This window comes from Gambusia affinis, linkage group LG09 (genome assembly GCF_019740435.1).
Source record: "Gambusia affinis linkage group LG09, SWU_Gaff_1.0, whole genome shotgun sequence".
NCBI lineage: Eukaryota > Metazoa > Chordata > Actinopteri > Cyprinodontiformes > Poeciliidae > Gambusia > Gambusia affinis.
Window position 1 is genome coordinate 21,922,353 of NC_057876.1, and position 15,741 is coordinate 21,938,093.

Consider the following 15,741-nt stretch of genomic DNA (forward strand, 5'->3'; position numbering starts at 1 on the left):
TATCCAAGACGTTAATTATTTCTGTTGTAGAGCAGAGAATCATCATATTGATGGTTAGTAAACCATGACAGATACATGAGCCAAAATTATTAGTCAAAAATACTCACAGCCAAAAAACAAAAAAATAAATTAAAGAAATAAATTAGTTTTATTTTTATTTATTTTTTGTGCTAAACAGATGTCTAGTACTAAACCTAAGAACATAGTCAATAACTTTTACAAAAACATCTATAGCGCTGGCTAGCTAGCCATCTAGCCAACTAGCTAACTACAGCTAACCAGTGGTTATCTAGCTGAATTTAGTTTTGTAAGATTTTAGAATAAAAGCGTTACTGGATACTCCATGGCAGTAGGAGGCAGTATAGTATTTATTCCTGATCCACTTAAGTCTGGAAGCTGAAGTCCGACCATGTTGACGAAGGTGGGTGGAGGAGGGAGCTCGCATAGCGATCTCTTTACTGGAGGAGCAGCAGCGTTTCTGCTCCTGACTGTCCGTTCACGCTATGTTGCCAGACCGGTTGGCCTCCTGACACCGAACGGGACGTGAGGAAAGCGGGATAAGATAACCATATGTGACAGAGTTATGGACGCTAATCGCGATTTGTGGAGCTCTGCGGTTTGTTGAAACATTTGAGACTCCCTCCAGTTGCTGCCTAAGCAACGGCTAGCATTAGCCGCTGAAAACAAACAGCTGCCCGGAAGGAGGCCGCCGCGGCGCCGGGTTGGGATTTAACTTTCCTCGCCCCGACATTCCTGCGGATCCCACACAAAGCCAACCGCAAAGGGGTATTTATGTGTTCCGGGTAAGAATGGAGTCCACTTTGGGGATATCCAACGAGGAATGCTTGGCAATATCCTTTAAGTGATGTTTTTGTTTTATTTTTAGTTAGGGTTAGCCTAACGTTAGCTTTATGCATCTGATAAGAACACAACCGACTTCTAATTCCCTGCTAACCATATGAACATGTAATTCTACTAACATTGACTAAACCTATTTATATTTCAGTAACAGTCATTATTTAATCTAATGTAGCTGCTTCCAAACTGCATCCCTCTGTCCTGTTTTCCTTCAGATTATTTTTGACTCCTGTTTTCACTTTCTATGGCTTCATTTTAACATCTTTCTGCTGCTATAATGAAACTAATCGACCAGTAAGCGCAGAGGGGTAATGTTTGAGTTGATCAGGTCCTTTGTTGTGATGTCCACAATGCTACCTCATCCTCCATCACATTGATTCCTTGATTGAGCCGCTCACACTGTGAAAGGTCAAGAGCTGAGGTCTGGCCAGAAGGAGCCCAGACTGCTGTCTCTAATTGAACGCAATGGGGAGTTTATGTAAGTATCAGATATATAAAATCAGGTTTTAGTGTTGCACAGCTGGTAAATTAATAGCAGATTGTGTTTATGTTGTTAAAGACATTTTTCTGTGCACTGATCATAATTTTCAGCTAATTTCTGAGCTTTGGCTTTGACCTGCTGATGCTTATTTTTAACTGATTCTGTTTTCTCTTTAATAACTGTAATATGAGAAAACATAAAAACAACATTCAAAATATTTATGATCAACGCATCTGTTGTTGAGTGAAGGAAGCCTCCTGCCACATTGTCAGGAATAAATCCTTTTCAATTCACAGTTAAATACATTAGGTTAGGTTAAACTTTATTAATTCCGTAGAGAAATTGAGATTATCTGTTGCTCACATATTAATTCACATCCACACAGCATTAAAATCGTACAGCTGGAGACATCCATAAAAGGTACAAGAGTATAATAAATACATTACCACTAAAAGAGGTCAAATAAAAGTGCTTAAAATATGTTAAAATACTAGTTACCCCGTCTCCCTCCCGTTCCCCTCCCACAAATAGCAGCATTATAAAGCCTAATGGCCCGTGGGACAAAGGAATTTTTAAACCTCTCAGTTGAACAACCCAGTGAGAGGAACCTGTCACTAAAGGAGCTCCTCTGGTTGGAGAAAACAGTGTACAGGGGATGGCTGGTGTTCTCCAGGACTAAACTGAGTTTAGACAGTGTCCTTTGTTCCACCACCGTCTCCAGAGACTCCAGCTCTGCAGATAAGGCAGTTCAGTCTCTGTGTGTCTCTCTTCCTTGCGTTGCCCCCCCAACAAACGATTGCATAGAATATAACAGGAGCTTAGCGCACACATTGAAGGAGGCCAATCTCCTCAAAAAGTACATTCTACTCTGTATATAGCTAATTGATTTTCTGCTCATAGATAATAGAGAAAAAAAAAGATCAGAATGCAACACTAGACCACTAAAAACATTTTTAAATACAAAAATACGGGCTAATAAATAAAAAGTATGTTTCATAACTGCTTAAAAGTTATTTTCTAAAGGTACTCATTCATACTCTTCTGGTAAATGAATATGAATATGACTATTTTAGTGATTACGCAAACAGTAGTTTCCAGGTGTTTTCCATTAAAAATGTTTCTTGAAAGCATCTGGCATTTAAAAAAGGGATACATTTCAAAAGGATATATGAGAGCCATCTTGACTTTAATTACTTGTCACTCAGTAAAAGCTTCCACACTGAGGAGTGTTGTTGAATATTAGCTCCTTGTTAAACAATTGCATCATAATATTATTATTAAATATTGAGATTACTGAATATTTTCAGCTATTACCCTCTTTATCTATCATCACAAAGTTTCCGTCACTCTTTTTAAGCTTTATTGTCTTAGTGTAGCCCTTCTTTGTTTGTCTCAGGTCCAGTAGGTTGACTTCACAACAGACACACTCAGGTTCACTGAATTTATTCTAACTAGAGAGAAAATCAAGTTGGTTTCTGTCCTTTTTTATTAAATAAAATATAACTACGTAATAAACCTAAACAAAAGACAGAGCAATGGCTCAGAATGAGCAGTTAACGGTTGTAACATTAAACACAGCTAATTATAACAGTTAAAAAAACATAAAGTTACATATGAAACCTTCTACATTATTAAATTTGTCTGAAATATATGTTAAAATATAATACGTGTAAAGAAAACTGAGGTGATCTCAATAAATACGACAGTTTCAGAAGGCAGGATAAAAAAGGGGGAGGAGCTGTCAGTAACCGGTTGCTATGGTAACCACCAACGGTCAAGAGCAAAGTAGCAAAACCTACGTAGTAATAAACATCAGAACATCACAACTTTTTGACTAAACAAAAATAAATTTGAGGAATTTTTTTTGACAAACTTCACATCTACATTATTGTTGAAACAAAACCCTGTTACATTAATACATATTGATTTTTGAGACAATGGTTGTTATTCAGTATATTGTGCGGATCCGCAGGGCTCAAAGTAATTTCTCAGTGCATTATTTACTGTAGGGTTTCAGTGTCGGGTGTTTTTTTTAATTTTTTTTTTTTAATTTTTTTTTTTTTTTTGGATTGGCTGCCATGGAGCCTGAATGTATGTCATGTATGCAGAGTTGTATATATAAGAAATGTCTCATCAGTCAACATCCAGTGTCCTGCTTTATAAACAAAGTATGGCTTTCAACATGCAAGATAATCAAAGCACTGTAAGCAAGTGAACAATGTCACACTGACGGACAGGATGTGTTGTTGGAAAGCAAAGTTAATCCAGGTTTGGTCAGAACTTCTTGATTCCAGGATTTTTACCTGAATGAGGAGCTTTTTTGTTGCCACTGGATTGTAATTTAACAGGAAGTCATGCGGTAGATCATGTCTAGTGTCCCTTTGACAGCTGCAGGGTTTGCTTAGAGATAGTAGAAGCTGTGTGTCCAAGCACCAGTATAGCTCCCAGTTAGTTCCACCATCATCCACCTCACCACAGATTATTCTGAATTCCTTCGCTTGGTCTTGGGCTGTAATGAGAGTCACATGGGCTCTAAGCCTCAGGCTGTTTAAACCACATTAACTCATCCAAGAAGCACTTCTGATGGGCCAAATTAAACTATGACGGCTCAAATAAAATATATAAATTTTGTCATACCTTTATATAATAATAATAAGTTAATGATTATTTACTTTTTCACCATGAAAGTTGTCTGTTTATAGTAGAAAACTGTAAATGACTGCATACTTTTCTCTTCTTTGTGCCAAAGAATGTAATGAGGGAATTTAATTAAATTGCTTTCCTACAATACAGACAGGTTTGGTGGATTTTAAACATCATTATTGGGGTATTTATTGTGAAAACAATGGATAAAAATTCTTATCATGACAAGCAATGTATCATGATAAATAATAAACAATATGATAAATTCTGACCGCTAGTATATAACCAAAATGTTCAGAGGTATATCATAAATTAACAGAGGTTTCTCTTGTCTCTGTATCATTTTTTGGAAATATTCTTTCTTGCAAAAATCACCATAAATTGAAGGATTATTTTTAAGATGACCTGGTTAAAAAAACCAGAGCCATCAAGCTGTAAAGTAGGTTAATTAATTGGGATAAAAGGTTTCCAAACTTAATTATTTAATTCTCTAAGTGTTGCTCTATAAAGAGCAGACAGAGAGGTGATATTCTGCTCAATAATCATGTTAACTTGAAACCTAAATTTGTCGGCTTAAGTCATTGGCTGAAAATCCCAAAAACAAAAAAAAAAAACAAGCACATTTCTCCAAAAAATTTCATTGTTTAGCAGCAATGGGAGTACTCCAGCAGATTTTTCAATGACTATATTGTGAAGTCATAGTATTTTCCTCTGGGTTATGATGCAGCCCCTTTGCAGTAGATTTCTGGTTTGTAGTTTGTGGTGTCTGAGGTTGTCCCAGTTGATTCAGAGAACTCCCTGTGACACATTTAGAAAGCCTGAATCATTTTTATTGTGAAGTGAAAGGGAAGTGTGGGTAGAGCGCTGATTCTATTCCAGTCTGATATCGGTGAGTGTTTCCCTGCCAACATTAACACGCATCAAAGATCTGAATCCTTTTGTTTTAAAACCTCATAACTTATTACTTTTTATACGCTGAATAAGTCAGTTTTTCCTTCAGACTTTATTAACTTTGAATGTAGAACGGAGCCAGCCTGCTTGTTGTTTTTCCACCATTGTTTGCTTATTCAGCTGATTTCACCTAACTGCAGATTAGAGGATGAATTTGCATCAATGCATGCTCTCTTTTTGAATACTAAATTTGCATTTTGTTCCATTAATAATGATTAAAATCTTCCCAGCACACACATCTTACTCGTGCTGAAGGATTGAGTTTTAATTGCATAATGGGTTTTGTGATGGAAAAAGTAAATAGCCTGTAAAACTGAATTGTTCAGTAATTTCAACATCAGAATCTGAGCTGCTCTCCTCTAGATTGGGCGTTTTGGCCACTCCTGATGCTGTCGTGTCTCGTCCCGTGGCCCAGTTATCCATACCTGTGAACCAAAAATTTGAAATTATACGAGGTATGTATCTTTTTTTTCTTCTCAGCTTTAGACATTAACATTTTTTCTGCATATTCTGATTATTATTATTAAATATTCTGTAACTTTAAAATTGTTAAAAGATTCAGTAAAACGTGATGTTTAACGTATGAAACATTTTCACCCACAAGCTTTCTTATTGGGATTTGATGTGTAGAAAGGGTGTGTGTGCGTGTGTGTGTGTGTGTGTGTGTGCGTGCGCGTGGGTGTGTGTGTGCGTGGGTGTGTGTGTGTGTGTATATTTGTGGAGTGGAGAGGAAACAATACTTAGTTTCGCATACAGAAATGTGGTGTGCATTTTTATTCAGCCACAATTGAGTAAGTATTTTTGCCTAGTCCTGTCACGATAACAAATTTTGCTGGACTATTTATTTTTCCAGATGTTATTGTGATGAAACTATAATATTGTTGTTTTGAGACCATTTTCATGTAATATAGTGGTAATAATGACAAAGTAATGCAAGAAAATATTGTCAAAGATCAAGAAACTTTAAATTATAATTAACATTTAACATTGAAACTGGAAGACATTTTAAATATCCAAAATAAATAAACAAAATAGGAAATAAAATGAATTATGAAGTCACTGTAAACAAAATTATTCTTAAAAATAATAATAAAAAAAAACTTAAAAAAAAAATCATTCAGATTGTTTTAATTTTTGATACGATTAATTGATTTATTGATTATTGTGACAGGTTTTCTATGGTTATGAACTTTTCAAGTCTTGCCCAAGACTTTTGTGTTGGATTTAGGTCTGAACTTTGATTAGGTTCTCCTAAGACATAAATATTATTTTATCTAAATCATTCTATGAGCTTCCATCTTGTTCACAAATGATCTCTAGCAGATCTCAACCCTTCACATGCAACTAACTTAAGTTTCTAATTAGGTTATTATGAAAGGTAATTGGTTGCACAGGATTTTAGAGTAAATCCTGTGCAGTAAATCCTATGACTATAGATGCATGCCACAGTTTTAAGGCGTTAATGTGAGGGAATGAAATAAAACCATGTGTCATTTTTCTCTTGAACTTTTGGTTATAATTTGACAAGGTCGCATCTCTGTAATGTGAAAGTAAAAGTTAAACTTTCACTTTTTAATTTCCACTTCAAAGAGACATTTTAAAGTAAACTCAGACCGTTTCCCTCTGGAAAAACCTGCAGGTTCACTCCCACCACTGACCTTTGAACTTAACCGTTTTCCTTTCTACCTTGTTTCCCTCCAGAAGCTGAAGAGGCTCTCCTGATTGACTTTTCTGACGACTGTGAGTACTTCTCGAGTTTAACTTCATGAATCCAATCAGCTTGTTACAAGTTTCAGACTCGTATTTGCAGAGTTTAGTTCATCTCCCTTTTCCAGACGTATATTTATAGAGAATACTTGCGGCTTTATTTAGCGGCAGAGTTGTGTCCAGTTTCTTCTGTTTCTCAGCCACTTTATATTTCTAATGTGTTTGCAAAATCCAAACGTGTCTGACATGCAGGTGTTTTTTTCCTCAGCGAGTGTTACAATACGAATCAGAGGAGAAAAGTCTCCGGAGCTGATGCTGGAGCTGCAGGACGATGAGCGGACTCAGACGTTCTTAACGCAGGTGAAAAGCGCTCAAGAGCAAGGTGAGTCTGCTTGAGGCAGAGAGGCGATTAATTATTGAGTGGCTCATCTAACATTTATTTACTAAGGGTGGATTTCGCCACTCTGCTCTGATCTCTGTTCTCTCCTCCTGTGCACACAAAGAAACACACCTTGGATTGAGACTTTTAAAATGGACTTTTCCACTTCTGCTGCACTCAAACCAGAACTACACATCAGTATATACTAGACCTGTCGCAGTAAATCAATTAATGGCATGAAAAATAAATACAAGCTCAATGATTTCCATTTGCATGATTTACTGTTTTTCTACCAAAAACTAATTAGGTTATTATGAAAGGTAATTGGTTGCACAGGATTTTAGTGCTTTGGTCTCAACTATCCTTTTTTTGTAGGAACATTTTGTTTACAGACACTTTACAATTCATTTTATTTATTATTTCTGTTGTTTTTGTTTATTTATTTTGGATATTTAAAATGTCTTCCAGTTTGAGAGTTAAATGTTCTTTATTGGTCTTTGAAAGAATGAACTTTGATTATTACTCAAATTAGTTGCAATAATTTGTTGGATGATTTATTATTTGACAGTATTTGTTATTGTGACATGAACGTCAGTGGACAGAGTTATCACTACAAGATGAATTATTACGTCCTAATTTTGTGTTTATTTTTATGAGAAATAAAAAAAGTAGCAGGAAGTCTAAAGAGGAATCACTTATATGATGTGTAATTTATGCTGGTGTTGAATGTTTCCATTTACTTTTGCGAGGGAATATTTAAACTGATTTATTTTTATTTTAGATTATGTAGCCATAAAAATATTTGTATGTATTTTCCATTGGTACATACATACACATACATGCTGATTTATGCTGGTAAATCCATCAATTCCAATTAATTTAGTTTATTTTTTTGCACCAATTCAGAATTATCTGCATCTCAAGGCTTCTTACAAAAAACCCAGTCCAGTTATCCAGTCGAATTCATTCATCTATGTTCCAAATTGATCTTAATTACCAATCAAGGCAGTTCAGTTCAGTTTATTGAAAACATTTAAAAAGCTCAGACATGCATCATTCACTTATCCTGTACTGCCATTGCATTAAGTTGTTGACGTTTCAAAAATCCCTCATTCTGAGCATGCATGCGGCGACAGTGGAGAGGAAAACTTGTCTTTAACAGGAAGTGAGTAGCTGAACTCTCTTCTGAATTAAAAGTTACGTGGCGATAACTCGCATAAGAGGTTAAATGAGTGTGAACAGCACTTATATTGAGTTTATTGGAGTAATGAAATAACGTGCTCAACCTTTAAAACAGTTTTGCAGGTCACGCACAAAAAAAAATAAATTTATGATTGGTTAAAAATGAGTGATTTAAGTAGTGGCTGCACCGTGTAATGGAAATCATGACAAGGTTATTGTGAAAAAATCTTTGTGCTTCTTGTTTTCCAGTCATGAACCGACAGATGGTATTGCATGTAAGTTAGGAAAAAAACCACAAATGTTACGAGCAGCATGGTTGTCTAAATGCTGACCTGGCTGTTTCCTGGCTTCTCCATCAGTAAGATTTTTAATTTCCTGTCCTGGTTGCCGCCTGTGAGCAACTTCCTGGAGAGATAAAGATTTTCAAGGAGGGTTTTACTACGAGTTTCCTTCTTTAACTTGCTCATCCAGTTTGACTATTAAATTTACTGTTTGCTTTACTGAAGAAAGCCACTATGCTTACAAAGTAAAAAGAAAACTCACTTTATATATAGTTTGTCCTGTTTGGAACAACAAACATTGCATGATCAGATTTACTAGTTTTTATTCATTTAACGTCATTCCTCTGATGACATCACCCTGGGTATAACAACATGCATTTTAAACGTTTCTTGTCTTGTTTCCTCATTTTTTTTCATACTTTCCTTTTTTTAATCTAATTCAGTTTCCAAACATGGTGACTTGCACTTTGTGCTGCTGGACCAAAACATTTAAGCTGTATGTCAGAACGCTGCATAATGACAAGAATAAAACAAACCATAAAAGGTTTCTGATGACGAGGGCTGAACTTCATGATTTTTTTTCTTTTTTGGTCAAATCTGTTGTAGAAATTATGTGGTTTACTTCATGCATTCAGTTATGTCAGAGCTCTTTTAAATTTTTGCATTGTGGACTAAAATATTCCATATCAGTGTTTGAGTGCTACAAGAATCATTAATTTTGAAAGACTTTTAAATTAAATTACCCTCCAAAAATTTTTTTAACCTTCTGAACAAACTGAACTCACTATATTTTAATTAAAATGTTCCAAATAAAATAGTTACTGTAGAGAATGTATCTGTAGATTTGCTGAAAAGGCTTATTAAAACACATCTGTGCAGTTTCTTACATTTTTGTGTTTGTTTTTCATTTATTTGACCATGAGAAAAAAATCTTTGAATTAAATTTTTATTTTTTTTTGCATTAAATGGTTGTCATTTACAGACATCTGCTGAAACAGATGAAATTTACTTTGGTATTTGCATTTCTTGAGGGCATCAGCTGTTTTTATGTTTTAGATGAATGTTTTAAGAGATACATATTTGACTCTTTTTATTCTTTTTCTGACTGATCTGTTTAATCTTTCCAGTTGCGTACAAGCTAAGTAAACCCAAAGCGATGGAGCCGCTCGCTCCAGCGGCGTATCGCGGTCCGGTTCCGGTTCCACCACAGCGGACCACAAAGACCGCCAACAGCAGCGGAGACCACCAGACCAGAACCTTTATAGCTCCGGTCTCCAACCTCAACAACGCAGCGGGAAATCACAACGTCACCGGTAAAAATCAGCTCGTTTACAGTTTAAAATGTTAAAGTTTGCCATCTGAAACTAAATCAAGGGATTTTTTTTTAGCCTGGTTTCAAACTTAATTAGAAAAATAATAATATCCAAGAATATTATTGAATATCCTTTAACTGCCATGAGTCCGATTGACCTGCATGTGACAGTATTTGGGGTGGCAGTTAAAGGGTTCAATTATTTAATATTATAATTAAATTCAATATTATAAAATATTTATTTATTATACTGAAGTTCCTTTAAATGTTTTTATGGAAATAACTTTTTACTTTCATGGTTTAAAGGGGCGATATCATGTAAAACAAATTTTAGCTGTAAGTCATGTTGTAATGTTATTTTATAATGTTGTTTTATAATGTTATTCCCTCATCAAAAATACAATGTTATATGTTAAATTATATTGTAATTTTAAATATTTTAATAAAATTTTATCTTATTTGATCTTAATTTGAACATTTATTGCCTCAGAATATGGATTTGGAGAGGGCTTAAAAAACACCGTTAAAGTGGAGGAGAAGAAGAACCAGCAGAATCGGATCGTTGCGTCCAGAGAGCCGCCTCCTGTTCCCACTCTGCCTCCCCGAAAAGCCTCCTTCCCTCCATCCACTCCTCTTCCTCCACCTCCAATCCCAAAAGATTCGGCTGCAGCCTTTCAGGCCCGAGGCACCGCTCCTGTACCGAACACCAGACCAGAGTGAGTCCACCTGGGAAGGATGTGTAATTTATCTGAAATGTTTCTGTCTTTTAAGGATTTCAACTCTTTAATCCAGTACTTTCAGGCCTACTGAATACACGGCCAGGCCGACGTCCTGGTGCGACAGTCCGTCTACCAACAGCATGAGGCAGGCCATGCTGTCCAGCGAGGCCGGGCAAAGAGAGTACCTCATTAAACACCGCCTGGGCAAAAAGGAGAAGGAGTATGTGGACATCCAGCCCTTCAGGTGAGGAGGCCGCCTTCCTACAAATAGTTCAGTCTCAAACCTTGTCCACACGCAGCCGAATCTTAATAAAAATGTCATACATCATACACACGGGTCAGTTTAAGTCCAGGATGAAAACACATCGGTTCCCTCTGGGCTTCAACACCAATTAAAGAGAGGAAGAAAGTCCCTACAACTGGAATTAAGTTTTGTTTTGGTTTTATTCATATTAGATTTTGATATTTTCTGTCATTTTCATAATTGTCTTATTATTTTGACCAAACTTAATTTTCTTTTCTTTCATCATTTATCTACCTGTAATGTTGTGATTGTTGTGAAGCACAATCACAACAATTGTGCTTCACAATTGTGAGGCACAACTGAGGTTGCTGTAAATGTGGTGGGTAAATTAACTTTGACAGGATTGGGTTTAAGTAAAAAAAGAATAATCCAAGAATAAATAAATAATAGATCTACCATTAACACAACTTTGTATCAATAGCATTAATCATTTAGCAAATAATAAGTTAATCTAATGCTTAATAGGCTCCAACATAATCTGTGAAAAGATTAATACTCTTGAATAAATGCAGAGACCTGACCAAAAACATCCAATCAGAGCCAGGAGGCGGGTCTTAGCGCTGCCAATCAATCTCATGTACACGCTGCTAAATGTGCTAATTCTGTTTTAATTTAAAAAAGCAGGAGAAGTTAAATTTTGGATTTACCAAACAAACTTGTTTTATTTTTTTAGTTTCTTCATCGGAACCTGGAACGTGAACGGTCAGTCCCCAGACAGCAGCCTGGAGCCCTGGCTCTGCTGCGACCCCGATCCTCCTGATATTTATGCTGTTGGGTCAGTAAGCAATAACGATTAAACTCTAGCCATCAAGCAACCCAATTATAAACCTGATTAGCAAATGCTAATAACTGGAAAGTTAATTACTTTATTTTTTATTGTAGTTTTCAAGAACTGGACCTGAGCACTGAGGCGTTTTTCTACATGGACTCGTCCAAAGAGCAGGTCTGGATCGAAGCCGTGGAGAGGAGCCTGAATAGAAAAGGCGACTACAAAAGGGTGAGTAAAGGGTTAATTAGAAAAGATGAAGTGTTAGTGCTATAAAAACTTCATTCTTATGTGTTGGAACCTTGTAAGTAAACGAAAATGGAGTTAAAAATCTAAACTCGTTCTAAGAAATATGTATAATAGTTTTTAAAATAATTTCTGCAGATCCGTGTGATCCGACTTGTTGGGATGATGCTTGTGGTCTTTGTCAAGAAGAAACACAAGAAGCACATCAAGGAATTGGCTGCAGAGCACGTCGGGACGGGAATCATGGGAAAAATGGTTAGTCCACACCGAATCTTCTGCCTTCTAATAAACAAAATATGTACTGAGTATTTGAAACTGTTGCGATTTCCTCCATCAGCCTGAAGGTCTTTTAATTCGATGTTTTAGGGGAACAAAGGAGGCGTCGCTGTCAGGTTTGTTTTCCACAACACCAGCTTCTGCATCGTCAACTGCCACCTGGCGGCTCATGCCGAAGACTTTGAACGCCGCAACCAGGACTACAGAGACATCTGTGCCCGAATGACCTTCCACCTCCTGGACTACCCGCCGCTGAGCATCGTCAAACACGAGTGAGTCCCACCAACATCTCCTCGTTTTCTTTCAGTTCTGACTTTACCGGATCGTTTTACCTAAAGGTGACCTTTTATGCTGCGTTCACATCGAACGCGTTTCACGCGTCAAAAACGACGCTTCAGGTTTGATGCGTGTGCACTTTAAAGTCAGACGCAAGTCAGACGCTTCAGGTGGGTCAACATTTCTCTGGGCAGCGTTGAGAAGAGAATCTTTAGCAGACGTGTCCTTCAAACTCTTCCACCGTTTATTTAACTTGATTCAACTGATTTGGATAGCTCAAATGCAGGGAAATATTTTCAAATAATAAAAGTTATAACTTACCCGACATTCCAACTTCCTCGCTGATCCTTTTCCAAGCAAAGTCTTTTCTGTTCCTGTCTGTAGTCAAAACTTGATTGGTCTTAGATTACAGGACGAGAGCAAACGCCGACAATTTACCCTAATTAGGGGTTGTTTTCATGAGTTCACGTCGAAGAATGAACGTCCTGGTTGACGCTCTGCGTCAAGCAGCGAAGGATCAGAATTTTCATGTCCAGGGTCGGACAAGCGAAACACTTCAAATGGCCCACGACGCACCTCCACATAGACTTTGAATGTAAACCAGAAGCGCCTGACGCTCAAAACGCATTTGGTTTGAACGCACCATTATGCGTCCTTGAACAGGTTGTGATCTTTCTGTGGGTGACACAAAACATGTTCATTACATCTTTTGCACAAAATTATTCTTAAATAATAAGGTTTTAGTTTGCTCAGTCCTGCCTTTTATGTCCTCTCGTCACTTTAAATCCAAATAAGCTGCTGCCAGACCAGGGCCCCCAATTCAACATTTACACTTGCATGAAAGTAGCTGCAAGATGCGGAATTACACAAATTTGAAAAGCAGAAATGGAGTCTCCTGCACAGCCAATAAGAATGCAGCAAGTGGTTTCTGGATCTAAAGCCAACAAGAAAATAAATTTCTTTCCAGCAGCCATTGTACAGTGCATACAACAGTAAAACCAAACGCCCTGGAGTTCAGTTTAGGTTGCTAGGTAACGGCGCTGAGGTTGCTAGGTAACTGCTCCATGCCCGTTGAATGTTTATTAAGATTCTGGAGGCTTTTCAAACGTTTTCCACACAACAAAAATCATTAATATCCTGCCAAAAAGCAAATGGGTGGATTTTATTATAATGCTTGTGTTGTTTTTAGAAGAAGTAGAAACCCAAATGGAAAAATAGAAACGTGAAAAATGTGAATTTTGCATAATCGGTCCCCTTTAAGCAAAACAACCAGATCATATTTACCGCTGAGTTGACCATGTGTGTCTGAAAGCTGTTGGTTTTGTTCCAGTGTGGTGATCTGGCTTGGAGACCTGAACTACCGGCTCTTCCTGTACGATGCAGCAGAAGTCAAACATCTCATTGCTGAGAACGCGCTAAAGAAGCTGCAGGAGTATGACCAGGTAATGAACTGAGGCAGCATTAATAAAAAAAACAAACAAAACCCACTTAAATGTCTGTCCGATTATGCAAGGCAAAGGTTTTATGCCTCTTTTGTTTGTGGATTGAGTTTCTAAACGGAATAAGCTCAATAGCACTTTGTAGCAAATATTTAACAGTTTCATAGAAGTTATATGAAATAGGTTGATAAGTTGCAGAGTTATCAGATTTTTGTAGGTTTTATTCCTTTGAGTTTGGCTAAGAAAGAAGAATTTTGTTTCCCAAATTAAATAAGTGTTTCCATGTGCAGCTGAACATTCAGAGACAAACCAAAAGAGCCTTCACAGACTTCATAGAAGGAGACATCAACTTCATTCCTACATACAAGTACGACACCAAAACGGATCGGTGGGACTCCAGGTACGTCTTGTTTCATCAGATTTTCTTTTCTGCTTCCCAATTTCTGTTTGCAGAAATAAAACCAGCATTACAAATATATTTATATTGCCTTTATTTGTGTCTGAGCACTTAATGTATGTTGTGTTTGCAGATCAGACTGGACTGATCAAGCTACAAAAAAAAAAAAAATTTATTTAATTTAAAACTACACTTTTGATAAATGGAAAGTTTCTTTGAATTAATAAATTCATCACTATGAATGCAGTTTAATATATAACTATACAATCTTTGCAAATATATGTGCAGAAAAAGTAGGAATAGAAACTAATACAGAATGTTTACTGTTGACAGACTAGATCAGGGAAGCAACCAGCGATTATTTTAATTTATTGATTATTCTGACAATTAATATATTAAACAAAATCTGAGGCATTCTGCTAATTTATTTGTTTTTTGTAGTTTTTTAAAACATTATTTGAAATATATAAAAAATTTAAATAAACAATTCAGTTCCTCTTATAATTAATAAGATAAAGATTTTATTTAATAAAATGCAATAAAATACTACAATATTTCTAACATGTAAAACCTCTAGTACTTTTTTTCTTGATTTTAATCAAAACAGTTTTAATTGGTTATTTTTTATCAACCAGTTAATAATTGAATAGTAGAGGATGTTTATTAGGAGGAGATTGTTTTTATTTATTCTTACAGAATTTGATTAAACCTACAGTTAAGGTTTTTTGGTTTGTCTTAAATTAAAAATGTCTATTTTTTTTTTTATATCTTTAGCTAAATTACTGCTGTTAGTAATTCAGCTGAAACTATTGAAGTTCTGAAATTAACCATTTTTGTATTCTCCAGTTAACAATTAATCGATTACTAAATTAGTCAGCAATTATTTCAATAATCATGTCTATCCCAACTGTGTGTGAAGAAAAGGTAGGAATAAAAGTGACTGTGCATTATTAGTTGGATGTTTGTAAATTTTGTCCGATGGCAGATTAAACTTAAGTTTTTCACTTTTCTTCCTGATGTAATTTCTACAAAGTTTCCTCACGGTTCACTTTCCACCGGCTGAAACGTTTTGCTGTCCTAATGCTGCGTCAGCAGTTCTTTCCTCGAGTACTTTCTGTATTTTCCTCTCATGTTTTTCTCTCAAACTTTATCTGCTTCCTGCAGCGGGAAGTGCCGAATCCCTGCCTGGTGCGACAGGATTCTTTGGCGGGGCAGCAGCGTCACGCAGCTCAAATACCGAAGCCACATGGAAATGAAAACGAGCGACCACAAGCCCGTCAGCTCGCTCTTCAAAATTGGGGTAAGACGTTGAGGAGCGTCAAATATCAGGTTTAAAGGTCCAGAACAAGAAGTGATGAAAGAATAACTTCAAAACATTTGTTTGTAGCTTCCAAGCAGAAGAAATGACACTTAATACCGACGGTTTTTCTTTCTTTGTGATCATAAGCCTCTCTAATTTTTGACTGCAGAATATAAGGAGCTCTCTAACTTAGTTCTTTTATGCCACAAAAAACTAAATGTGTT

At 36.3% G+C, this 15,741-nt stretch overlaps 1 protein-coding gene across 3 annotated transcripts in view; it reads left to right on the forward strand.

Moving 5' to 3' along the window:
• Nucleotides 1–397: 397 nt before the first annotated feature.
• The window catches only part of ocrl (OCRL inositol polyphosphate-5-phosphatase), a 34,509-nt gene continuing 19,165 nt past the window's right edge, over nt 398–15,741 (forward strand). For 2 of the 3 annotated variants that reach the window (XM_044127870.1, XM_044127871.1), the window contains exons 1-15: nt 398–851; nt 1,257–1,336; nt 5,297–5,388; nt 6,635–6,673; nt 6,909–7,022; nt 9,610–9,795; nt 10,285–10,510; nt 10,587–10,757; nt 11,491–11,592; nt 11,700–11,814; nt 11,968–12,084; nt 12,196–12,377; nt 13,712–13,823; nt 14,111–14,220; nt 15,382–15,517. In XM_044127870.1, coding sequence (XP_043983805.1) covers nt 810–851; nt 1,257–1,336; nt 5,297–5,388; nt 6,635–6,673; nt 6,909–7,022; nt 9,610–9,795; nt 10,285–10,510; nt 10,587–10,757; nt 11,491–11,592; nt 11,700–11,814; nt 11,968–12,084; nt 12,196–12,377; nt 13,712–13,823; nt 14,111–14,220; nt 15,382–15,517 — 1,824 coding nt within the window. In that variant the 5' untranslated portion in view covers nt 398–809. The remainder of the gene's footprint in view (nt 852–1,256; nt 1,337–5,296; nt 5,389–6,634; nt 6,674–6,908; nt 7,023–9,609; nt 9,796–10,284; nt 10,511–10,586; nt 10,758–11,490; nt 11,593–11,699; nt 11,815–11,967; nt 12,085–12,195; nt 12,378–13,711; nt 13,824–14,110; nt 14,221–15,381; nt 15,518–15,741) is intronic. The other variant, XM_044127872.1, reaches the window with a different exon arrangement.